General features: G+C 55.1%; 1 protein-coding gene across 1 annotated transcript in view; it reads left to right on the forward strand.

The window, feature by feature from the left end:
* Nucleotides 1-21,702, forward strand: part of Evc2 (EvC ciliary complex subunit 2) — a 96,633-nt gene extending 74,931 nt beyond the window's left edge. The window contains exons 17-22 of the mRNA XM_071614780.1: nucleotides 6,696-6,923; nucleotides 14,220-14,434; nucleotides 15,728-15,815; nucleotides 17,693-17,886; nucleotides 19,355-19,456; nucleotides 21,140-21,702. Coding sequence (XP_071470881.1) covers nucleotides 6,696-6,923; nucleotides 14,220-14,434; nucleotides 15,728-15,815; nucleotides 17,693-17,886; nucleotides 19,355-19,456; nucleotides 21,140-21,404 — 1,092 coding nt within the window. The 3' untranslated portion in view covers nucleotides 21,405-21,702. The remainder of the gene's footprint in view (nucleotides 1-6,695; nucleotides 6,924-14,219; nucleotides 14,435-15,727; nucleotides 15,816-17,692; nucleotides 17,887-19,354; nucleotides 19,457-21,139) is intronic.
* The last annotated feature ends 4,386 nt before the right edge of the window (nucleotides 21,703-26,088 follow it).

Consider the following 26,088-nt stretch of genomic DNA (forward strand, 5'->3'; position numbering starts at 1 on the left):
ACTAAGTGTTTTCTGGTGGGTGGGGAGCCAGGCCCCAGGAGGCAGGGGACTGCCCCAGAGAGCGCAGACGTCCTGAGGTAAAGTGGACACCACGCAGGCCCTGGGGAGGGCTGGGGGACAGGGTCACCTGCCTACCTGGCCTGGGAGACTCCCCGGTGGAGGTGGTTAGCCAGATCTATTGGATGGAACCTCCTGCTCAGATGGCCCTGGCGAAGCTCTGGTTTGTTCCAGACCTTGATGGGGACATAGGACATGTTTTCCCCCCACCTCAGTGTCAGGCCAAGCCCATGGCGGAGCAGGTCTGCGGCACAGCTGCGTGGCTTGTTTTCTGACTTTCCATGAAAATAGACCTATCTTTCTTCTTCTCCTCCTTCCTCTCTTTCCAACTCTGTCATCTGTCTGTGGTCTGTTTCTGCTTCTTGCTTAAGCTGAAGCTTGGGGACTCCCTGTTGACACAAGCGTCCTCCTGCCTTCGACAGTGGCTTGGCAGCTCAGCCCTCAGCCGGCAGGTTGTCTTCAGCCCCTGGATATTTCAAGGCCCCTGGAGCCTCCGCAGCCCTCCACGGGGAGGGAGGAGGACCAGCTGCCTCTGTTGGGTGGAGAGGTGAGGCTCAGGGGGTCGCAGGCTCCTCCCAGGCCACACAGCCGGCGGGTGGCAGAGCAGAGCCCGCAGCACAGCGCAGCCACCTGCTTCCTGCACCGGCAGAGCGGTTTGGTGGATCCAGAATGGAAGGACGTTGGGCCTGTCTTGGGTGTGCTTCTCCTGCTGTCTGAACAGATTCCTCATCCCTGTTCTCCAGGAGCCGGAATCACACGACTGCATTCCCCACTCGCCCATTATTTCTGGTCTTGTTCTGATGATCTTCCTCCTGTCTGGACAGCACGCCCACCACAGCCACCGCCCATCCGCCCATCGTATCCACGTCCCAGACTCCACTGCCTGCACGTGGCCCTCCGCTTGCCATAGTCTGGGCAGCTGCCTGGGCGAGTCTGCAGAGGTGGCTGGCACGGTCGGAACCGCTCTTCACACTGCTCTGACTTCAGCAGGATGGAGCAGGAGGATGAGGTGCCTGACCAGAGGGGGATGGAGGGCCAGGGCCTCCTAAAGCTGGGACACAAAGGTGCCGTGAGCAGGGACCACCTAGGCAGGGGAGGGGACATTCCCCCATCCGCAGAGACGGCCAAGGCTCCACAGGGCTCTGCTCACACTGTCCCCCTCGTCCCCCGCAAGCTCCCCGCCCTGAAGCTCCCTTTTGAGAGTCTGTGGCTTCCCATTGCCCCCCCTCTTGGCCATGGGGCCTGGTGGTCAGACCTCAGCTCGCCTTTCTGATGTGTTCTACCTTTCACGTTCCTAAAGACGACAGGCTGTCCCAGGGTGGTTGGACGTGATGGCCCTTTTCCTACTTTCCATTGGTTGTTCATTTAAAATGTTGCCTTCTGTCTTCATCAACCCTTCTGTAAGTAGTCAAATGCCTCTTTCTACAAAGCTTGGGCTAAAAAAGAGCCACTCCCCCCAACACACACACACGTATTGTTGACTCCTCAAGTTAATAGTTCCTAACTTTTTGCTTGATGTTTTGACCTTGGTGTCTCTAACACGCTTGTCTTGCTGTTGGATCTCCACCTTAAGATTACCGATTTGCAGGCTGGGGCTGTGGCTTAGCGGTAACACACTTGCCTGGATTCTCAGCACCACGTATAAATAAATAAAATAAAGATCTATCAACAACTAAGGAAAAAAACTAAAAAAAAAAAAAAAGGATGACCTATTTGCTTTCCTTTGTGGAAGGTGAAGATTTACTCTGAGTCTTCTCAACCTGCACCCCTCATGCCCCGACATAGTTAGATCAGCATTCACATTTTCTATTATTATGACCACCTGAATGTTATCCACAGGTGAATCACAGAGCAAACTGGGGTCTTCTTCATTTCTGCGTTAGCTTTCTGTTTTTCTTGGAGTTACTATCATCCTTTAGTTTCTCTTGGGTTACTTTTCCCTACTTACCACCAAAATTTGGTCCACTTCTTGACAGCTGGCCAGACTTCCCACCAGGACCATCGCCTCTATTAATCCCATCTCCCTGAGGACATCTCTCCGTGCCTCTGCACTGCTGCCACCTTGGGGTCATGCTGCCAACCCTCTTCAGCCTTCTCTTTTCTAATTTCTTCTTTGTTATAATGAAACACATCTTCTGTTAGTTTCCTAGGAAAGGAGTTAATACTTTGAACTTTTGCAAGACTGAAAATGTTTCTGTTTTGCCCTGTGCTTGACATCAGTCTAACCCATCTTGGGATTCTGGAAAATTCCTTCAGTTGTATTAAGGATTCCTCCCCTTCTGAATATCCAGGTGCTGATCTCTTTTCCTTCATTTTCCTCTTTCACTGTTTTCCTTCTCTTTGTCCTTTGCTTTACTTGTGAGACATTCAAAGGTCTTACAAACCTTTGAGTTTTTCTCTTGTGTTTTCAATTTCTAAATCTTTAAGAGCACCCACCCTCCATACTCTCTTCCTTAAAAAAGACCATGAGGGCTGTGGCTGGGGCTGAGGCTTAGTGGTAGAGCACTTGCCTAGCATGTGTGAGGCACTGGGTTCAATTCTCAGTAGTGCATATAAATAAAATAAAGGTCCATTGTCAACTTAAAAAAATTTAAGCCCATTTTTAAAAAAAGAACATGTTTTTTTGTTGTTGTTTTAAGACTCATTTAACGTTCTACCTCTTTCTGAGAATGATTTTCTTTTTTTAATTCCTGGGTATTCACTTCTGTGTTCATTAGAAGTTTTCCCAGGCTTGTGGTCCTCCTTGGTGGTCTGCTCATATTTAAGAATGGGGTAGTAAATAGCTGTCAGGAGTCTCTGGGCCTCCAAGTGGGGCTCATAGACTGTGACCTTCACTCTGGTGTGATGAGACTGGGCCATTCTGTTGGGGAACCCCGAGGTCAGTGCCTTCAGACCTAGTGCCTTCAGGCTAGTTGGGTTCCTGAACGAGGGCCACTGCAGCCTCCTGCCTACACGGCAGACTGGCTGCCCAGCTCCTGCGGAGCCAAGTGGGGAGAGAGCTGGGGATGGAGGCCTCTCAGCCCAGTCTCCAGCGTGGGGCCTCTGCCACCAGACGAGCCTGGTCTCCTCCTCCTGGGTCAGACTCCCAAAGAGCAAACCCCAGCTGTCTGCTGGGCAGGGAGGGCAGGGGCTGTGGACGGAGGTGGGGGGGACTTCCGGGGGCCTGCTCCCTGGTTAGCTGGCCGCCCTCTCCTTTACCAGCACTGCTAGGTGCACCTGATGGTGCAGTTTCTAAGGCGGGGATCCTGCGGTGTGGGTCCTGTTGCTTCTCTGCCCCTCCCCCGGGGGGGACTGGCTCTGGGTGTCCATCCAGTTCCTTTCCACTCGGATGTCCAATTTCTGGCTTTTAGATTCTGCTCCCTCTGCGCCCACCCTTCCTTTCCTTCTTAACACAGTAGGTGCACCTTGTAAGTCCCTTTGTCATCAGCCACCTCCAGTGTTGACCTTTCTGTACCTCGTACTGGATTTTGTGATCAGAAACAGACAACCACAACCTCCCCTTCTAGAGGGGGAAAGTCCCTCAATATCGCGACCCATTCTTCCCGTCTTTCCTGGCTCGACTTTAGAGAGGTCCTCTTTGTTAAGGGTCAAGGTGGTGATAACGGCAAGGATGCAGTGAGGGGGACTGGCAGCTCCTGCTCATCTGGTGCTCACTGGGTACCTCCTGCTCTTTTGTTTCCTTTTCACACACAAACCTGAGGCTCAGAGAGGTTGAACACCTTGGCTGGGTCACACAGCTGGTTGGGTGGTATGTGGTTTCTTGCAGGGAAGAGACGGCAGACCAGCCTTAAACTCCAGGTGGCCAGGCAGATGCCCCTCGATTGTGTGACATTTGTGCTCTGATCGTGGTGAGGGCGGGAGGTCGAGTCTTTCCAGGAGCAGAAGTGAATAATCCTGAATCTGAATGGGAGTGGAGTGATGGTCCCTGAGCAAGGTCGTGTTCTTCCACAAACATTGATGCAGGGGACCTCACGGGTCCGCTGTCCTCCCGATGGAAGACGCGGGAGGGTCTTCTTCACTTCCCGCCCGCCTTCCCACCTCGTCTGGGCACCTAGAGCCACTGAGGGGAGGATCCGCCTGGAGAGGGACCCTCCAGCCGCAGCGGTGCTCACGGAGCGTGGCTCAGCCCCCTCTTCCAGCTGGTGGACGCGGGAACCTTGATGTGGCCTCTGCTGGCCTGACTTTCTGTGGCAGGCACTGGACTCTCCCTCCGGCCCCCTGTTCCCCCCGGGTGTTATGGGATGGGTGGGATTAAGGGGGTGGGCGCGGTCAACTCCTCCTCTCTCTGGGAGCCCGAGGCCTGAGGGGCCCCTTCTCTACAGGTTGTGTGCTGAACCTGGGGGCCTCCCGGTTGGAGACCCGCCTGAGCCCCTCCTCTGAGCTCCTCATGGTGCTGAGGCTGACCTGACTCAGCCTCTGGCTGGCTGGCCCTTGCATCCGGTTGCATGGGCCTCCAGACCTGCAGACTGTGACTTCAACGAATCCCCGGAGTCCCCGTGGCTCTGCTGGCTGGCGGGGTCTCAGGGCATACCTGGGATTCCTCCTCTGAGCTCCACGTGCTGCAGGGAAAACCGGTAGGAAGTTGGTCAAGCTTCCAACTTAAAATAAGGGAATTTAGCAGGAGATTGTTCAGCGAATGAATTATTATTATTTCAGATGCTTGAATATTTAATGAAGCCTGTCCTTAATAACCTCATAGAAATGCAAATCTGTCCTTTCCTAGGAGTCCTTTTAGACAAGGACTTGAACCCTCTCTAGAGACATAATTTCATAGTCTGGAATGAATAAATTAAGCTTTCCAAGGAAGCAAAAAGGATTTTGGAATATCTTAAATTTTGTAGTCCATGTTGTTCTTATGGGATACACAAAGAGCTAATTGTTCCCCCGCATTTTCAGTTTACATTTGCATAAACAGAATTCCAGCTAGCCCTGTGGCCACTCATTCTGCCCTGCATCTCTGTAGGAGACTGGCCCTTGTAAGACTTGGACCACTGCTTGCTCACCCAAGAGGGAAATCGAGACCATATGGTGTAACCTGTAAAACTGAGCTCATGCAGGTGCATGATGAAGGAGACAGCTCGCCCATTTCTTGCTCATCTTTCTATTGTGCTGAAACATTAACTTCACACAAAACACACCTGTTCAATCATTTTAAAATGTACAGCTCACTTGTATTAGTCAGATTTCCATTGCTGTGACAAAATACTTGAGAAAAACAACTTAAAGGAGGAAAGAGGTATTTTGGCTCTCTGTTTCAGAGGTTTCAGCCCATGGTCAGCTGGTTCCATTGCTGTGGACCTGTGATAAGGCAGAGCGTTGTGGCAGAGAGGGCGTGGTAGAGAGGTGCTGCCCACCTTGGTGGTTGGGAAGCAGAGAAAGAGGGAGAGGGAGGCTGGGAACCAGATATGGTCCCCAAGGACATTTCCTGAAGGACTCTCTTCCTGCGGTGAGGTCCTGCCTCCTGCATTTCCTCCACCTCCAACAGTCCACTCATTCAGGTGATGCATCAATGGGTCCACCCACTGACGAGGGCAGAGCCCTCAGGATCCCATCACCTTCCCAAAGCCCCACCTCGGATCCCTGCTGCCTTGGGGACCCAACCTGCAACACAGGAGCCTTTGGGGACACTCCAGGCTCAATCCTCAGCAGGCACCAGGTACCCTCGCACATGAGTGTCATCACCATTGCACTCCGGAACTTTCCGTCTTGCATATGCATCATACAGTGTCCACCGTTCCTCCTGCCCCGTCCCCAGTGCCTTTATGCATCTGACTTCCCAGGGACTTCAGATGGGGGGTCATGCAGCACTTGTCCTTTGGGACTGGCTCACGTCACACAGCCTGGTGTCCTCGAGGTCTGTCTCTACCGAGGTCGGGATTCCCTTCCTGGGTAGGCCGAGTGGACCGCGTTTTCCTTGTCCGGATGTCCCCCCCTGGTGGACGCGGGCGTGCGCCTTTCTTTGGGTCATGGTGACTTTGAGGAGCCACGGTGCCTGTGCAGCTTTTTTTCCGGGTCACACTTCTGCTCCTTCTGCAGAGAGTGGGGCGCACAGAGCGCAGCCTGCCTTTTAGGGCTCGGGTGAGGTGAGAGGCACTGATGTCACACCTGTAGCCTTGACAGAAGAGAAGACAGGTGGACGCTGAGGGACTGTAGCCGAGTGGCCATGGTCGGGTCTGCTGGCTGGGCACGTACAGAGCTCCGGGTGCAGCTGGCCCTGCGCTCTAGCAAGTGTCCCCAAGGGGAGGAGGAGCTGGAGGGATGAGCAGAGAAGGGCAGGACAGGCGCTTGCTCCCAGAAGTGAGGATGCCCGAGGGGCCGGTCGGGAGCTGGAGACCAAAGGAAGAGAGCGTGGCGGGCACTTCAGTCAGGCAGGTGCCAGGCTCTGCACAGGGTGGAGGGGCCTGGGAGCTGCGCAGGGAGAGTGAACGGAGGGTCTGAGCCGACGGCAACACGCCCCGCTCACCCTCGAGGGTGGTAAGTACAGCATGAAGGACAGGCGTGGTCCTCAGAAGCTGGACACTTCCCGGTGGCTCCTGTAGGTTCCCGTGCTTCTGTGGGACGGCCCTGGTCTCTGTGAGGTTGCTGGCTCTCCTTCCCGTCCCTCGGCTCACTGCCCTCTGGTGCTGCTGGTCCCCCAGGTGCGAGGGGAGCTGCTGCGGGAGAGGGTGCAGCGGCTGGAGGCCCAGGAGGGACGCTTCGCGGAGTCGCTGGTTGCTGTGCAGTTCCAGAAGGCGGCGCGGGCCACCGAGACCCTGTCGGCCTTCACCGCCCTGCTCAGCATCCAAGGTCTGCTGCTGGAGGAGCTGAGGGAGTCGGAGACACTGAGCCAGGCGGCTTGCGGCCAGATCCTGCAGTCCCACAGCCCGGTGAGTGCAGGAGGGGTCGGGAGGCACCGGCACCTTCTAAAGCCACCGTTTCCTCCACCTGCAGATGGGCCATGAGCGCCCGGCCGGTCTATGCCCTGGGTGGGCTGAGGACCAAGTGGGGTGCATTGTAGGTCAGCAGCCTGCAACTCTCAGCCCAGGCAGCTCCAGGGCATTGCCTCTGGGGAGAGACCGTGGGGAACTGGTGAATCTTCTGGTCAATGGCAGGGGCCACAGTTTAATGACATTAGTGTTTCATTCAAACAACAGAAGTGCATGTTTGAATGAAGATGCAGTATGGGGGGAAAAAGTGCATATTTCAATTAAGGGCATCCTGAACATCACCGTATATTGGATTGTTTATCTTTGCAATTCTAAATTGTCATTAAGCCTGCAGGCTGCACTCTTTCAGGGTGAAGAAGAGGATCCATAGCATGAGAGCTATGGTAATAACTGTTTTGAGGACTAATTTGAGGTCCTTTGTGCCTGGACTTTAGAATTTTATGTGTCACCTATTACTGTGATAATTACATGCAGGGGGAGGCCTCCCAGGTGTGGAGTAGCTCGTGGGGGCAGGCAGGGGCTCGAGTGTCGTGAATGGACCAGCGGCCAGTTAAGCATCGGCAGCTCTATTCTGTTTCTGAAGACTGCCACTTAAGTGTGATCAGCACTGAGTGCCGTTCCGCGCCCTCTGTTGTGGGTTATATTGTTGATTATCGTGCCCTGCTGTGAAGTGGGTGTTGTCAGCACGCTCACTCCTCAGGGAAAGAGAGATGTGGGCAGGTGGCAGGTCACGGCCTTCGTGAAGACCGCGTGGCTGATGAGTGACAGGAGCCAGAGTCTCTCCCTGAGTTGGTGCACTGTCACCTTGGTGGATGGACTGTCCCAGCTGAGTTCATCAAGATGGGGGTCCCATAAATTCTTTAAAAGGTGGCAAATCACAGAGTCCAAGACTGTTTTCTGGCCACATGGTGAACGCTGCGTGGTGACAGCTGTCTTAAGGACAGAGCTCCCGCAGGGTCTCTGGGTGCTCCAGCACTGAGCTTCCAGTGCTGCCCCCGTAAAGCTCAAGCACGGAGAACGTCCTTCAGGACTGGCTGCGAGTGTCCCCGTCAGAGCTGCAGGGAGCCTTGAGAGCAGATCGGGTGTCAGCGCTGCGCTGACACCACCGACACCCGGAACCCGGGTTGGGATGAGCCCCGGGCAGGAGACGAGGCTGTGGGATGTGTCCATGGGGCAGGACACCCAGACAGGCTGGGGGGCCAGAGCCCCTGCCTTCCCGCCTGCTGCATGCGCGGGGGGGGGAGCTGCCCTATGAGTTTTAAGGAAAGGCCTCAGCAGAGTGAAGACGAGAAGGGACCAGATGCGTGCAGCCCTTCAGCCAGGACATCCCAGGTGACAAAGGAGCCAGCAGGACTCCAGGCTGGTCTCCAGTCCTGGTGCAGAGACTCGATCTCTGCAGAGCAAGGTGTCTGCAGAGGACACATCGGGATTTCTAAAGACTGAGTGCAGCCAGAGGTGAGCTCTCCGTGGGCAGGAAGTCACTGGGCAGTGAGAAGCCAGGGGAGATGGCCTGTGTGAGCAGGCCAGGGCCTTCGAAGACATTGGGGACCCAAAGCATCAGCAGAATGTCATGATCTGTGAGTTTACTGAAAAAATAAAGGTCATACGAAAATGATGTTGAAACGTTGGTCACCTGGAGCCAGACTTGTGTGAACTTAATAGAAGAAAATAAGAAGAAGGAAAAGTGAAAGAATAGGGAGGAGTCAGGTTAAGGTGAGAATCTCGGCACACACGCTTCAGTATGATTGGTGATCAGATGGAGCCCAGAGGGCACACAGAAGAGCATCTGAGAAGCCGCCCTGAGTGCACCCAGGGTTCACAGCAAACAGGTAACCAGAATGTGTCCTTAGCACACACTGGAGCAGTGACAAATAATCACCATGTGTCACTCTGGCTACCTTTCAACAAAGGGCAATTAACCTCAAAACAGTTAAAAAAGATAATTGCTAAAGAGTCCATAATTTGTGACTTCAGAACATACCTCTGAATAATTCCTAGGTCAAAGAAATAATGGAAAATATTTTTTAAAACATAGAGCAGAAAAATAATGTACCTATGACATACCACAATGTGGAATTCAGCTAAAGCAGGTTTTGGAGGGAACTTTATACCCTAAGCTACATTAGGAAAGAAAGGCCCACAGCTGACCATGTAGGAAGCTGGGGTGGGGGAACTGGGGTAATTGGCCTGTGGAAAGCAGAGGAAGGAACATAGCGTAAATAAAAATAAAAACAGAACTGCCACAGGGAAGTGGAAAGTTGAATTTTTTTTGGGAAAAAAACTTATAAAATATACAAATGTCTGGCAAGACTTGCCATGACAAAAAGAGGTGATGGACAAGTAAATAATACCAGAGTTTAGAAAGCAACTGTAGATGCAGCAGTTTTTTAAAATAGGAGAATACCGTGCACAGCTTTATGTTGAAGAATCTGAAAACTGAACTGAAAGGAGAAAATTTCTAGAAAAGTCTGAAAGATTGACTCAAGATGGAAAAAAACATGTACATTCCTAATGCCATGAAAGAAACTGGTGCATAGGTTAAGCACCTCCCTGTTCACAGAAAACACCCAACCCAGACAGTTCTGTAGGCGGGCTCCACCAAACCTTAAGGTCTTCTGCTGGTCTCGGGTGCACATTATTCCTGAGATTAGGAGGATGGAATTCCTCAGCTCATTTTATGATGCTCAGCGAACCTTGATACCAAAACCAGACACGAGCAGTCTAAGAAGGAACAATGGCAGTTGTGATCATAGACACCAGATGTGACCATGACCCATCCATCTATGAGAAGAAGTCAATCAATACATCGTGGCCAGGTTGAGTTTCTCCCAGGAGTACACAGTTGGTCTCATAGGAGAAACTAGAACACCATTTTGAAAATCCACCTAACGGCTAACGGGGGAAACAACCCAGACGCTCATTTCCGCATATACACCCACTCGAGGTGGACTCCTGGTAACGGGAGGAGGCCTGGCCCAGCACTTACCCAAACACACAGCACGGGATGCACTCGGAGTGGTTGGCACGGAGGGAGCCCTGTCCTGGATTCCAGATGGAGGGAATGAAGCCTTTCCAGGGAAGGACAGTCCAAGGTCAGGGAGTCGGGGGCAGAGCGAGACACTAGGACCCCTGGCTCTCAGTTCACAGTTACGTGCTGCCTCCACCTGCACGGGGAACACCTCAGTGCGGCCTGGAAGCCCCTCGTGGTGCCGAGATCACCTGTGTCCACTGGTAACTGAGACCACAACACCCTGTACATCTTGAGACTTTGAGTAGGACAGAGCTTCCTACCTCTGGTCTGTTGGGAAGAGGCCATGGGTCCTGAGTGGAGAAGACGTGGTGTCCTCAAGGCCAAGGTGATGGGTGACCGCTGTTTCATTCAGTCTGCAGTTGGCAGGAGACGGCCGTCTTACTCCAGATGTTGGACTCCATTCTGCATTTGATCGTCTGCATCAACCGCTCTCCTGTTGGAAATGGGCTTTTAAGCTCTTAAACACTCAGGAGGATTAAAAAAGTATGCCATGAAATGCTGTGGGAGAAAGGACTCCTGCGAGGGTGACGTTGAGTGCACCTCATTGATGAAGGAAGGGTTCAAACTCCTTTTGATATTGGAACATATGCAAGGTGTAATTGGATCAGGGCAGAATGGTTGTGATGGGCAGATTTAAACAGGAAGGACTTCCAGGGAGCAGACGCTGTGACCCCAGACTAACTGTATGCACTGTATGTGCATTTGGTTTGAACTGCTGAGCACACACCTCCAGGCCCATGGGCACCTCCCTTCCCTCCTCCCTCCTCCTCCCTCTGCCTGGTTCTCCTGTGCCAGGACTCACCCTCTGATGATTCTGCCTGAGTTCTTGCACTCGGTCTTCTGTGGCCTGGCTTCGCGGCTCCCAGCCACCCGGGCTTCAAAGGCAGAGAGCGTCACTATTGGCTGCACCCGCCAAGCTCTGCGTGAGGCCCAGGCACTGACTGTGCTTCTGCCCCTTCCTTCCCTCCACGGTGGCATTTCTAGTCCCAGTCTTCTGGGGAAGAGGCTGAGCTTAGGGAGGGACGGTCATTTCACCAAGGCCCACAGCAGCAAAGCAGGCCTCCTGTCCTAAGATCATGCCCCTGGCCCCCTCCCTATTCCAGCCTCCCCTCCACACTGCGGCCAAAGGGTTCTTTATGAAAAACAAAAGGATCACGCACAGCCCCACCCCCAGGTCCACATTCCACCTCCTAGCTGGGAGCAGTGGCCCACACCTAATAATCCCAATGGCTTGGGAGGCTGAGGCAGGAGGATGCAAGTTCAAAGCCAGTTCAGCAAGTTATCGAGGCCCTAAGCAGCTCAAGGAGACCTTGTCTCTAAATGAAATACCCAAAGAGGCTTGGGATATGGCTCAGTGGTTAAGTGCCCCTGAGTTCAATCCCTGGTACAAAAACAAAAAAAATCCTCACCTCCTACCATTCCTCCCTCAGACCCTGGGCTTCAGGCCCTAGACCTTCCTGCTGCTCTGAGCCCTGAGATACATTCAAGCATCTGTTCCTTAGAGGGGCCTCTACCTAGAAGACTTCTGCCACACCTCCTTGCAAACTCCTGTCTACATTCTAAGACAAGCCCCGGGATCGCCTCCATGAAGCCACCCAGGATGCCCTCCGGTGGCACCATCTGTCCCAGCTCTGTGCTCCCAGAGCCCCATCTGAATCTGTGATCACCGAGGATGGTGTTCTGTCTCTGTCTCTGCATACGAGCTGCCCCCTCCCCACACTGAGTCTTCAGGATCTAGAGACATGTCCCACTCACTCTGAATCCCAACAAATACCCAGCAAAAAGGAACTCTATTCTCTGTCCACCCATCCATCCGTCGGTCTGTCTGTCTGTCTATCCATTCTCTGCCTAATCTATTTCTACCATCTTTCTATCCTCTAGTCTATCGTCCATCCGTCTTTCTGTCACCTGTCTACCTATCATCCCTCCTTCCACCACCCATCAGTGTCACCAGCTGTCGCTCTGTTCATGCATCGGGCAGGTACCTGGTGGTGCTCTCGGAGGCTGCTGAACTGAGAGATGGGACCAGAGACCAGAGAAACCTCAGTTCTCTCCAGCTGTGTTTTTGCCCAACACTGTGACTTCAGGAGTTTCACTTACCCTCTCTGTGCCTCAGTCACCTTATCTATAAAAAGGATAATGGTAAATTCTGATTTTGTGTCATTTTGTGAAGATTAAATAAGTTGTGTAAATGCTCCGGCCCAGTGTAGACATTCAGGAAATGTTAACCGCCATTATTATTATTATTGTTATTATTATTATTGTTGTTATTATTATTATTATTATTATTATTATTAACTTTTTCCACGAGCTGGGCCCTGTTCTCACTGCTGGGGAGAAAGACAAGTCACCACAGCCCGGGATTTGTGGTCCTTGTATTTAAAGTCTAGTAGCAGAGCAAGCTCTAAAGAAGGCAGGCCCAGACGGAGCTTGGAACCCAGCAGGCAGGTGCGGAGGGGAGCAGGCTTGGGGCACAGGCCTGAAGCTCTGGAGAAAGTCCCACCAGAGAACGCTGAGCTGCAGGCCATGTCCACCTGCCTTCCATTCCTGACCAGGGATTTCCAAGCTCCTCTAGAAGAGATGGCCTCTGTGCTCCACCACTTCTCTGGTGACCCCAACAGGCTCAAGTTGGAGTCTTCCATCCCACACTGTTCCCAGCAGAGGTCTGGCCAGGCTCACAGCTCGACAGAACACTTAGGGCTACCTCTTCTCCCCTCAGGGTGCTGCAGTGGTCAGCGGTCAGGATGGCAGACCCCAGTGGGTGGACGTGCCGCTCCGCAGCTCCCAGAGGCTTCCCAGGCCCTGGATCGCGGCTGGAGTGCGTGGCCAGGCTGCCAGTCTCTCCACGCAGTCTCTCGGGGCTCCTCTCGGCCACTTGTCCCACTGTCTTGGTTCTCGGGTTGTATCTCTGAGCCTTGGGGACTGTGGACTCTTTTGAGAATTTGATACAAACTTTGTTCCCTCCGCAGAAATCAGAGTACTTTGTGCATATTTAGGAGGATCAGGGGCCACCGTCCCCCGTGAGGCCCACCAGGACCTCTCAGGATGAGCCCCACTGACCTCCACCTCGGCTTTCCCTGCCTGCACCTCCATGGCCTGGGGGCCTCCTACCTACCCGGGCCCACCTTGGCAGACTCCTCTGCTGAGATTTTCTGGTGACTTGGGAAGGCAGGTGCCCCCCGACGGTGTCAGGCAGCGTGGTCCAGTGAGAGCACAAGCCCGGAGTTTGCTGGCCTGGGCTCAGATCCCGACTCTGCCTCTCAGTGACTGTGTCACCTGGAACATGACCGCCACTCTGCCCCGATTTCCTTCTCCATAAACTCAGAGAAGTGGGGGTGTGTGGTCTAGAGTCGCTGAAGGACAGAGACCTTCCCACAGATGCCCCCCGACCTCCAGGGTTAGTTCACGATAAACTGAGAATAAGACACAAGTTCACTTGTGGCCCTGGCCTGTGCGGCAGCTCAGCACACGCTGGAGTGCTGCTGTCCACCTCAGCACCTGGGTCTGGCTGGGGACTGTGCTGCCACCACGGTCCACTATGGCAAGAAAACATTGTACTGCGGGTCACCCGCCTGGGACACCATCCAAATTCCAGAGTTAGCATCCGTCTTCCCTGCGTGTGCTCTGCCTGCGCACCACAGCGAAGGCAGAAGTCGTAACGGAGCCTCCTAAGTTGGTGCCACCAGGGACCAGCAGCCCTTTGGTGTGCCTCTGTGCTGTGGGCACTGTTGATAGGGACCGTGGTGCTGCGTCCCGTGACTTCTTCAGTGGCAGATGCTGGCAGGTACTCTGCGGTGACCCCTGGACAGGTGGCAGCTGCCCGGCACCGTGCACCTACTCCCCCAGGGAGCCCAAGCTGTAGCCAAAGGGTGCATGACGGTGATGCAGGTGGCTTCAAAAAAGTGCGTGTGAAGGGTGTCAGTGAGATGTGAGGAGGGATGTCCCTGTCCCCCAGGGACTGGGGAGCCGGCCACCCAGGAGGTATGGTCGGTCGGCAGTCGGGAAGTCCCTGTAGAGGAAGGAGCACCACCTGCTGGGTGGAGCTGTGACAGAGGAGGCGGGCACATCCGACATCTGGTCACTCTACCAGGGGAGCCAGGCAAGATGGGCCCGGCAGGCTTCCAGCGCGTGCCGGGAGCCCAGGCTTTGTCCTTGCTCCATTCACATTTGTAGTGGGACTCACCACCCGTCCCCTCTGTGTGCAGGAGCTGCAGGACCTGGACAGGAGGCTGGAGGACCAAGTGGCCCAGCAGGAGGCAGCCCAGCAGCAGCAGGCCCTGGCCAGCTGGCAGCACTGGGTGGCTGGGGGGCCCGGGCTCCTGAGCCAGCCTGGGGAGGAGGACTCTGAAAGGCCCATCTCCGCCGTCCTGCAGCAGGCCCTGGGCAAGGGCCAGAAGTTACTGGATCTCCACCAGCAAAGGTAGGGCCCGTGGCCCACGGTCCCGGGAGTGACGTCCCCTGCAGGCCTGGGGAACCTGCCTCTCACCCTCCCGCCTATGGTGCCAGCCAGCACGTGGCACGAGCCACCCAGCTTGGCGGGAATCGGCTTCCTTGTCCCTGATGTCTTTCTAAGATACCTTATTTTCCTATCACTGAGGTTTACCAATATTTTAGACTTTTTAAATGATCACAGACTTACAAGAAATTGCAAAAATAATGGAGAGAGGTCTTGTTCCTCTTCACCGGCTTCTCCGTCATCTTAGTGCAGGACCGAGCCGTGGGCCGACATCAGCAGAACTCAGGCCTCATTCGGACCTCCCTGTAAACATGGCGCTTTATCAAGACTGCAGAGCGGAGCTCCCGCCTTCGTTCTCTGTTCTTTGTGTTATTCTTCGATGAACACTGGACAGTTAGCTTGGCCTGTGGCATCAGGAACTCTTAGAAAAACAAGGTTCATAGCTCTGGCGTTTTCCACTGTGAACCTGGCGTTGGTGTGGAGGGAACGTGAGGCCATCTGGACTGGGCAGTGTGACGGGTCCTGAAAACAGACACGAGTTAGTCGGAAGGAAGCAGACTGGAGTCTGATGGGCATGATTTCCGGGTGCTGAGATGCTGTGTGAACGGAGCACGGCTTGGGGCTCTGAGGTGACCGTGAAGGGCTGAGCTTGTGCCCAGGAGCTTCTCGGAGGCGTGGGTAGGTGGGCTGGGCGTTGGGGTGTGCAGCACTCACGCGCTCCCTGGAGGCTTTGAGCTGCACCTGAGGACGCAGTGGGTGTGGCCACCAGCAGGACTGTGGGCAGGCCACGTGGACAGGAGAGCTGCTCCCGTGGAGGACAGGAGGCTCCTGCGAAGGGAAGCCAGCTGGTCCTGTGGTCAGGGCCAGGCCCTCCCTGGACAGTGGCTCTGGTTCTGTTCAGCACAGGGCACATGGACCAGGTCTTGGTCTTCTTGGTGCAGGCCTTGAGGACCGCTGCCCAGCCTCTGTCAGAGTCAGTTGTCTCCTTCAGGGGCCCACGGAACCTCACTCGAGCCACCCTCTCCTGGCCACCCTCCTTGGAAGAGGCCTAGGCAACAAGAGGCACAGGCCTCCCCACCATCTCTTCGTATATCTGTGTGCACGTGCATGTGTGTGTGTGTGTACATATATATGTCCATATACTTCTTTTTCACACGGCGGTGTGGCTTTGATCCCTCTTCCTTATTTGGAGCCTGGATGGCCTCATGGTGTCCCTTCCTAACGCAGTGGCCTCACTGGGCTCTGTCTTCCCTCTAGTTGGAGACAAGAGCAGCAGGACAGCGCTGTGCTGGAGGATCTGCTGGAGAACATGGAGACGGACACCTTCGTGACCCTGTGCGGCCAGGTGAGGAGACACTGCCCCAGACTGCCTCTGTCCCTGCACACACCTCTTCTCCTTCCTCAGAGCTGCCTGTCCTCAGCCATTGAATGGGCTGAGGAAGCTGGCCTGGGAAATTCAGAGCAGATCATGAGTGGGCCCAGCACAGGTGGCAGGCAGGGGACACTCAGGCAGGTTCCATGTCCCCACATTCAGCCAACTGTGGATCCAAAATAAGTTGCATTGCTGTGGACAGGTGCTGTGCAGCTGGTCGGGCAGGGCTGTGTCTCTACCAAACACTGATGGCCTCTCCTGCCCACCATTCCCCAGCCAGTGCTGTGCCCGGTAGGTCACCATCGTGTCCTGCGTCTTAGGTAGCACAAGTGATGATAGGAAGGTACGAGAGGCTGTGTGCAGGGTATCTGCAAATGTGATGCTGTTTTATTTCATTTTATTTTTAAATATTTATTTTTTAGTTGTAGGTGGACACATATCTTTATTTATTTTTATGTGGTGCTGAGGAAAAAACCCAGTGCCTCATGCATGGTGGGCGACTGCTCTACCTTTGAGCCCCAGCCCCAGCCCTGATGCTGTTTTATATAAAAGGAAACGTCTGGATCCCCTGACCACCCCCCAGGAAAGCCGGGCTGAGCCCGAGGGGTACAAACACCAAATGGACTCCCCCGGGTCCTTCTGCCTCTGCAGGGCTCTCCTGCTTCCTAGTGCACATGAATGACCGCCTCCCAGAGGGACATGTGGCTGGCAGTCCTGGCTCCTGGCCCTTCGATGCCCTCCCCACCCCAGCTTTGCTGTCTGTCTTAGGCCTCACCAAGTCCCAGGGGAGGTCTGACTGGCCAGGTGGTCAGGTGTGCCTGCCCTGACCAGAAGTGCTGTTACCTGTGCCTGTGTGATACAGGACAGTGGGACAAGCTCTAGCTCCATTTGTCCTCCCTGAACCCTGTGCCACAGTGTCATCCTAACCCGCATTTTACAGATGAGGAGGCGGAGGCAAAGACAAGAATCAGCCCAAGGCCTCTCTGTTCTGCTCAGTGCCGCTGGGTGCCAGGGAGCTTTCTGGAGTACCAGATCTGTGCTGGTTTCTCCACAAAGATTTCGTTCTGAAATCCTGCGGATGCACAGGAGGTTGCGGAGCCAGTGTGGGGCATGCCAGCGTCCACCGGGCTTCGTGTTTCCCCCTGCTGTTGCCCAGAGCATGTCACAGCCAGGAGCTGACATCGGTGTCAGCACATGCACCGTTCTCTGTCACTTGAGCACAGCAGGTCCACCCCGTCAGGATGCAGGACTGTCCTCCCCACAGAGCCCTCCCCGTGCTGCCCCCCACTGCCCACCCTGGCAACCCAGGGTCTGCCCCAGCTCTGAGTTTTGTCCAGGCCGCAGACCTGTGTGCCTGGAGTCAAGCAGCCTTAGACTCTAGGCCCTTCCAGCTCTTTTACTTATTGCAGAACGGTGTTCTGTGGTAAGGACGCAGCACAGTGTCCCTGGGACACTCTCTGTCCCCTGGTTTAGGGACACTTCAGTTGTTTCTGGAGCCTGAATGGTCCTCAGGGCCGTGTGGCCTCACAGAAGTGGAACAAGGAGGAGAAAGGTGAGCAGTGTCCCTGCTGCAGGCCAGGGCCTTTGCCATGTGATTCGGGCAGTGCCTGACAGAGCCGAGAACAGTCACGAGGGAGGGACGCAGCCTCAGGAATGCCGCGGTGCCACAGGTGCTCACCAGATAGGTTTTTCTGACAGCTCTGTGAATTTAGAAGCTGTTTTCCAGACTAACTACTAAAATGTTTATTCTCCTTAGACAAAAAGCCCTAAGAATGCAATAAATTTAAAATTGACGCATGTCAGGTCTAGAGGTGGCGCGGGCTGAGCTCCCCTTCCCCTGCCTGCCCTAGGAGCTGAGGCTGGCGTCGTACCTCTGCAAGATGGCGATGGTGCCCGGGGCCACGCTGTGCCGCCTCCTGAGTGTGCTGCTGCCCGCGGGCTCCCAGCCCCAGCTGCTGGCCCTGCTGGATTCGGTCAGTGAGAAGCACTCGGACCGTGCAGCAGACCACGAGGGCAGGGAGCAGGCCGACCCTGGCAGGAGGAGGTGAGTGCCCTGTGGTGACCGCCTCTGGAAACCAGAGAGAGGGTGACCTGTAAGGGGACTGGAGCAGGGGATCAGACCTACCACCTGGAAAAAATGTCCATCAGGCTCACCGTCCGCTGGTCACATTTCTCCCTCCACAGGCTTTCTGAGTGCATGTGCGCGTGTTGAGTGTGGTTGAGGTGTGCATGTGCACACCTGTGTGCACACCTCCCGGCTTACCATGAGGTCGTGACTCTCGTCCCCATAAACCCATCCTTGGTGGAAAATGTGTGGGTGGGAAGCGTGTTTGACGCCCCTCGGGTGGAACACCCCACTGCAGCACTGCTGAGGACACGTGGGCAGAGCTGGGTGAGGGGAAGGGAGGGCGTGAGGCCAGCCGTGAGGAAGAGCGGTCCAGCAAGTCCAGAGGGCCTGCGGGGCTGGGACAGCAGGAGGACTCGGGTGGCAAGTGCCTGCACTTTGTCCAGCCTCCTAGCCGAGGGGACTAGGGGATTCTCCCGGCCCGGGCCACCCAGAGTCCCTGAGGGCGGGCAGGCCCTCTTCCTGGTCCCCCGCCCGGGGCCTGGCAGCCCCTCCCTGAGGCCTTGGCTTTCAAGCCACGGAAGCCGACTGGCTGCACGGGAGCCGGTGACTGAGGGACCTGTGGGGTGTGGGGAGAGCTGTGTCCAGCCCCGGAGGGACAGGCCCAGGAAGCACCGCGGGCAGCTGCTGTGGGGTGCTGTCGTCAGAGACACCTCTCCTGGGAAGGAGAGCCCCCTGCCCACTGTGGGGAGGGACGAGCTGCACCCACCTCCAGCTGGGCGGGTGGGAGCCACGGCGCAGAGGAAAGTGCTCCCTGGGCTGGACTCTCCGGACTGTGCCGTCCTCTGCCAACTGGGGCCCAGGCCCACCGAGCTCTCCTCTCAGTCTCCCTGGCAGTGTGACAAGGCCCCTCGCCTTTGGTCTGGAGTCACACACGCCCATGGCCTGAGGACGCCCTGCCACCACCCTCCTGGCTCCCACGGTGCTTCTCCATGTTGCACGCGCATGTTCAGGACACGCTGGTGGCTCCGGGTGTGTCCACTGTCTCAGGCAGGAGGACCAAGAGACGGAACCCCACCCGCCCCGCCATGCCTCCCCGGCCAAGGCGGGCCCCACAAGCCACACAGCCCTTCATGAACGCCCTGAGCTCAAATGTCCCCAGCTTTGTGTTGCCTTCTTCGACTGATGTCACCTGTCTCTGTGATCCCCCCAACTGGGAGCCCTTCAAGGGTAGAGATTCCTCCTTGACCAGGCCAAGAGCCTGCTTGATGGGTGTGTCCTGAGCAAGGGAAAGGAGGCGTGGAGACCAGAGGTCCTGGTATCAGCGGAGGTCACACGGGGGGGATGGAGGTCAGCGGAAGTCACACGGGGGGACGGAGGCCAGCCGAGGTCACACGGGGGGAATTGAAGGCTGTTATTTTTAACCTGAGCATCTCTCTGCTGTTAGGAAACACCAGGCCTGGTGGCAAGCTCTGGAGAGGAAGCTGCGAGGTGATCTGATGGCCAGGGGCCTGGAGAAGGTGCGCTGGGCCCAACAGAGGAAGGCGAGGTAGGCGCCGGCACAGGTGCGGGGAGGGCCGTCCACGCTGCCTGAGAGCGTGGGGAGATGCCCCGTGACGGGGCAGGGTCCTCCCTGAAGGCCACACATCTTTAGTCCCTGGGCTTAGTTTAGAAGCTGAAGATAAGCTGCAGCTATCAGGAGGAGAATGTTATAACATTATTAGCATTTTAATTACTGTATTTATTTTAGTTAATAGCTATTTTAAGGGCTATAATTAGAAAAGGAATAATTCCTTGTAGCTGTTCAGACATTATTATTCCCAAAGCCCTTTCACTTCTCATTGCATTGAACCTTCCAGAAAATGAAGATGATAGACCTGAAGTCCAGGGACCCCAAGACCCAGTACCTGGTGGCCATGGGACGTGGACCGTAACTGTCCCTGCGTTTGCCTAATGCTCCAGGCCTGTGCGTGCTCTGTGTGCCCAAGGCCTGCATCTCTGGCCTGTGACTTTTGCACACCTGGAGATCAGAGGGACGGGAGGGGCACAGTGGGTTAGATGTGACCACCTGTTGACCAAGAGTCTCCTGGATTCCATCTACGAGGGATTTAGGGAAGTCACATCAGGCGAGCTCATCAGGGCTTAAAAAGTGGCAGGCGCCCTGTGCTCGGGGAGCAGTGACTGTCCAGGGGGAGGGTCTGCTGAGCCCCCTGCCTCCATCGTTCCAGAGCTCAGGTGGAGGTGCTGAGCCCGTCACTGATGGTCCATGGTAACAGCTTGGGGCTGTCTGTGATGGGGGTCTCAGAAAGTCGTCCCAAAGAACTTAGGCCAGGAGGTTGGTCGGGAGAAGCCACTCTGAGTCCAGATTGAAGCTGTGTGACTAGCGTGTTCCCCTGGGAGTGCTTCTGGGCTGCACTGACCGGTGTGCAGCAGGTAACATGAGGGGCGATGGTCACAGCACCTGGCGCACTGTGGTAGCCTTCGCCCCGCCCAGAGGCACCAGGATCTACGGTGAGAAGGGACGTAGGATATGAGCCAGAGCCACCTGGGAGTCCTCGCTCAGGGGACAGAGGTGGAACTGAATCTGTCCCAACCCTTCAGATGGTCCAGCACCCCACTGGCCAGTGATGTCCCCTGCAGACCCAGGTTGTGGCCTTGTCCTGCACTGCTTGGGCAGAGAGCACCAGTGGTTCTCAGGCCCCACGGGCTCTCAGCAGTAGCCACGGCCTTCTCAAGAGCAGCCGGGGATTCAGGGATGGCTCGGGCAGATTGCTGCAGTCCTGTCCCAGGACCCTCCCTAAGTGTGCTACCCTCTGCTGACGTCTGCCCGGCCTGGAACTTTTGCTTAGTACCCAGTTTCCTCAGCTGGTTTACAGTGAGGCCCAGGGTCTCCTTGTAAATGTCTGAGAGTCGGCCGGGGGTGGGGGGGGTGGGGGGGGTGGAGCCTTCCTGGGGCCCTGCCAATCTTCATGGTGTGAACTCCCTGCCCGGCTGAGCCCAAGCTGACAATGTCATGACAACGAGCCCACAAGTCTTCTGAGAACTTGAGTCACAGGCCAGTACGGCTGGAGTGCTGCCACAGGCCTCCACTGACTTCAGGGGCACTCTGGTGCCCAAAGGTGGGAAGGGTCTTCAAATGGCACGTGGCTGGGATTCTCCTGGAGAACTCAGAACTCTCAGGAAGGTCAGAGTGAGTCCCACATGTCAGCTCAACCTTCTGTTCTCTCCTTAGCATATTAAAGAAGACGTATGTCCCCATCAGGGAGAGGATGGCGTTCTGCGGGGAAGGCTGGCCGCACCTGTCCTTGGAGACCATTGGCGAACCGGCCCCTGTCCCCATCCTAGGTGCTGAAGCCCTCGACGTGTTAAACACAGGCGAAAAGCTCTTCATATTCAGAAACCCCAAGGACCCGGACATCTCTCTGCACATCCCTCCCAGGAGGAAGAAGAACTTCCTGAACGCCAAGAAGGCCAGCAGGGCCCTGGGCTTGGACTAGGGAAGGCCCATGTGTGCTGCTGTCTGATGCTTAGCGTGCAGCGTATCCGTTCCCACGCAGAAGACATGGGTCCCCTGCACACCCTGGCCTCAGTGACGATTCAGCGTGGTCTCATGGGTTTCCATTTGGCCTGCTCTCTTCCGCACCATGAGGATGTGGACACTCCTTTCTTTTGGTCCCGAGTCACCAGGGACCTGGAGGACACTCTGCCCCAGCTCGCACCTCTGTGCCCGGCTGTGTGACGTGGTCTGTGTTGAGGACGGGCCTCGCTGTTCTCCTATTTTGTGTTTGCTACATATTCTGGTTTTATAAAGGGAACTTTTGAAAATAAATATATTTTACACAGAGCTCTCCACTTGCCTTATGTGGGGCCCTTGTTCCTGATTCTGTTCCTGATTCCCCATCGTGGTGTCCAGCAGAGGGCTTTGCCCTGTCCCTTGAGCTGCCAGAAAACACGCCGGCCCCTGGGGAATGCCATCGCCTGTTCACGTCTCAGTGGTCTTTCCAGTTGTACAAGGTGAAGAGATTCAGAAACCAGAGGGAAGTGATTTTTAAATCTTGAAGCAGAATCAGCTAATAAGCTGCTCAACGTGCTCTTCGGACCCAAACCCAGCCCTTCCCCTGGGCCTCGGTCAGGGGACACCCGCAGGGCTCCCTGCATCAGGTCTTAGGAGGACATGGTGCCTTGGTGTGTCCTCTCACAGCCATGGCCCTGGCCAGTGACGTCTGCTCAGGGCTGGCCAGGTCACTGTAGGAGGAGTACAACACAAAGGGTCTTTGCTGAGGGTGGAGGTGACCAGGCAGGATCCTGTCACCAGCGAGGGGAGGAAAGGGATCACGGACGACATGTCTCTTTCTTGACAGCTGCTGCCAGAACCTTCCAGCTTCAGTCACCACTAATACCCAGCAAGGCGGGTAGCGCCATTCCCATCTCACAGCCAGGAAGCTGGGACTCCGGGAGCACGGGTGACTTGCCCTCAGTCACTCTGCCCCGGTGGAACCTGGGCCTCCTGACTTTGGAGCCCTCGTCTGCCACGGACGCCCCCTTTCTACTGACATCCTGGAGGCAGCTCCCCATCCGCACGCGGCAGCCCCTTTCTTTGTCTCCTGTCCAAGACCTCCAGCTGCCTGCTGCCTGCCCGCCCTCCACGAGTGGCCCCCAGGACCTTCCCAGCTGTGGGGTGGGAAGCTCCTCCTCCAGGGGCCACTACGGAGCCAAGGAACATCCGTGGACCCAGATCCCCCACCTGCTTGACAGAGTCAGTGGGTGGACCCTGCACTGGGCCCGGCACGGGGAGCGTGGCACAGCCGCTGGCATTGCTTGGTCTTGGAAAGGTTTCAAACAGGAGAGCACAATGGAATTTGCACTTTGGGAAGGTCACTCGGGAGACCCTGAGGAGGGTGGGTGGACCGGAGGTGGAAACCGTGAGCTGGACCTCTAGTCGATTTCCGTCCTTGGATGGGTGGGCCGCTGCAGGGGAGGGGAGCAGGTGGGCTCCATGCTGCTCGGGTGACCCCGTGTTCTGACCCTCAGGCACCCTCTGGAGGTGTGACTGGATGGGGCTCAAGCTGCAAAATGCCTGGCCCATGGCCACCTGTGGGCGTCAGCCACCATTTCTGCCCAGCCCAATGGCATTTGCCCTCTGCCCACTTCACAGCACCATGTCCAGGGAACGGCCCTGTGGGGACTCCTGACCCCCAGAGATGGACACCCACTGCTCCTCGGCTTCCTCACGGGGTGTGAGGCCGTGGTCATCATCCTCTGGGGACGAGTGGCTTCCACCCGGCCTGCCATGCTGCTCTCCGCCCCCTCCACTTCGTCTGGCCCCTGCCTCCTCCCTTCCTGCTTCCTCTCACATCAGTTCAGGTCTTCGTGATTGAATCCGTTATTGGCACATTTTCTCTACCCCCCTTTCTGTGGCGTCTGCCTTAGTATTCAGTGCGGATCTTTAACTCACTCCCTACCATCAGGGGCATTGAACCCCTTCAGACAGCGTGGGAACAGTTTTGTCCATTTCCCCATCTGCTCTTGCTGTAGTTTGGGTCTTTTTTTTTTTTTAATTTTTTATTGTTGGCTGTTCAAAACATTACATAGTTCTTGATATATCATATTTCACAATTTGATTCAAGTGGGTTATGAGCTCCCATTTTTACCCCATATACAGATTGCAGAATCACATCAGTTACACATCCATTGATTTACATATTGCCATACTAGTGTCTGTTGTGTTCTGCTGCCTTTCCTATCCTCTACTATCCCCCCTCCCCTCCCCTCCCCTCCCCTCCCCTCTTCTCTCTCTGCCCCCTCTACTGACATTCGTTTGTCCCCCTTGTATTATTTTTCCCCTTCCCCTCACTTCCTCTTGTATGTACTTTTGTATAACTCTGAGGGTCTCCTTCCATTTCCATGCAATTTCCATTCTCTCTCCCTTTCCCTCCCACCTCTCATCCCTGTTTAATGTTAATCTTCTTCTCATGCTCTCCTAATGCCAAATGTCTTCTTTGATATAAGGAGAGTAACTAAGAACAGAGTAGGGTTGTAGTTTGGGTCTTAAGTGTCCCTAAATGACCTTGTACTAAAGTCTTGTTCCCAGCTTCGTGCCATTGGGAGGCAGGGTGTTAAAGAGGCGGGGCCCTTAAGAGGCGGGGCCTAGGGGAAGTCAGTCATTGGTATGCTCTTGAAGCTGATTGTGGACCTGGTCCCTTCCTTTCTACTCTTAATTCTGGCCACATAGTGGTTTTGCTCTACCACAGCTCCCACCATAAGGTGCTTCCTCCCCATAGGCCTAAAAGCAACAGGGCCAGCTGATCAGGGACTGGAACCTCCACCCGCGTGGGTTGAATAAGCCCTCATGCTTTATAAGTGGGCTCCCTCAGGTATGGTTACAGCAGCAGAAAGCTGATGTGATTCCTTTGGCCGTTTCTGCTATAACTCCCACATATGCTGGTGTTGTTTTACTTTCAGTATTCAGTTACCTTTTTAAAATATTTTTTTAGTTGTAGATGGACATGATACCTTTATTTTGTTTGCTTATATGGGGTGCTGAGGATCCAACCCAGGGCCTCACACGTGCTGGGCAAGTGCTCTACCACTGAGCCACAACCCCAGCCTCCTTCAGTTATCTTTTAAAAAGAGGTTAAAAATGGGATAAAATCTTAGGTTTATGAAATATTTGGAATATATGAAGTCCTTCTTTAGTGCAGAGTCATATTTCCACCCGTTTATATTTAGTCTCTGTCTCCAGTTCCTGTTGCTGGAGATCTTGGCATTTCCCGGGTGTCCCTTGCTAGGAGTGTCTTCTGTTTCCAAAATGGGCTCCTTTCAGTCACACCTGATTAACTGATGTAGGGCGGGGCCCTAGATAGCTTCTGGGTGGGGCTGTTGCCAGAAAGACCAAGTGATTAGGAGGCTGGGCCTTCACCTCCTGAGGCCCCTGGACACAGCACCGGGCAGTGGGGCCCCCTGGAGATGGAGTTTGACAGAGACTTGGAACAAGGAGCTTCGGGGAGCTATAGGGCTGCTGGAGGCGGTGGCCCCCGAGAGACTTTGGAAGGTCTGCATGTCCCCGCCCCACCCCGTGCCCCTGCCCTCGTACATCTGGCCGTTCCGAGCTTTATCCTTTGGAATCAGCCATTGCGTGAGGATGGTCTTCCTCGGTGCTGCGAGCTGTCCAGCCGGGCAGTCAGAAGGGTGGAGGGTGCAGGGCCTGCAGCAGGCCGGGATGGCTCCCCCTGGGTCTGAGCCATGCCGCGGTCGCAACCCATCGTGTGAGGCAGCTTTCTGTCACTGACCGAGACACTGGCAAGGTCAACTTAGCGGCCACGGTCAGCTGCCTCCACTGCTCTGGGCCTGAGGTGAGGCACATTCTCCCCATCACCGCAGCTGGGAAGCAGAAGGAGGGAGGGGGAGAGAGAGGGGGACGTCGGGGGCAAACTACAGTCAGAGGGCACACCCCAAGTGACCTGATTCCTGCAGCCACAGCTCACCTTTCTACAGCTATCACCCAGTTAGTCCTTTCAAATGAGTCATCCATCCAACGGATCAGACCCCCGATGAGCTTACAGCCCTCATCATCTCATCATCTATTAACACAGGGGCTTTTGGAGAACGTTCAAGGTCAAACCGTGTCCCATCAGGCAGCTGGCCTGTGTTTGGGGGTCTCTCCCTGGTCTGCAGGCTCCCAGCTGTGTGCGGGAAGGGCAGCCCAGGGCACTCTCTCTCCTTCCCTCCTGCAGATGCCCCACCCAGTGGACCTCTGTCCTTGTCTGGGAAGAGGGAGCTGCTCTGGGACGTGGTTAGCTCCCAGCTGTTTCCAGAGGGAGGTTGAATTCAGCCTCCGTGTCTCGGGGCCATTTTGAAGCAAATCAAGTCATCCTATAATTTCATGCATAAACGTTTCAGTGTGCATCTCCAGAGGGTATGGAGTCCTTTTTAGCATTTAGCACAGAATGAACCAATTACTAACCCTAAGGCAAATAAAAAGTTTCACCATGAAGGGAATTTAATTCAAATACCCTTAATGGCTCAGGTTTAAATAAAACTTTATTAGTTACAATATTGCAAATACCAAGTATTTACTTAAAATCGGGCTTTAATAGCATCATTAGATAGTGAGAGAAGGGAAGGGAAGGTAGGGGCGTGTCTGTTTATGTGTGTGTGTGTGTGTGTGCATCCTTGTGTGTA

The sequence above is a fragment of the Marmota flaviventris genome, chromosome 7 (genome assembly GCF_047511675.1).
Source record: "Marmota flaviventris isolate mMarFla1 chromosome 7, mMarFla1.hap1, whole genome shotgun sequence".
Classification (NCBI taxonomy): domain Eukaryota; kingdom Metazoa; phylum Chordata; class Mammalia; order Rodentia; family Sciuridae; genus Marmota; species Marmota flaviventris.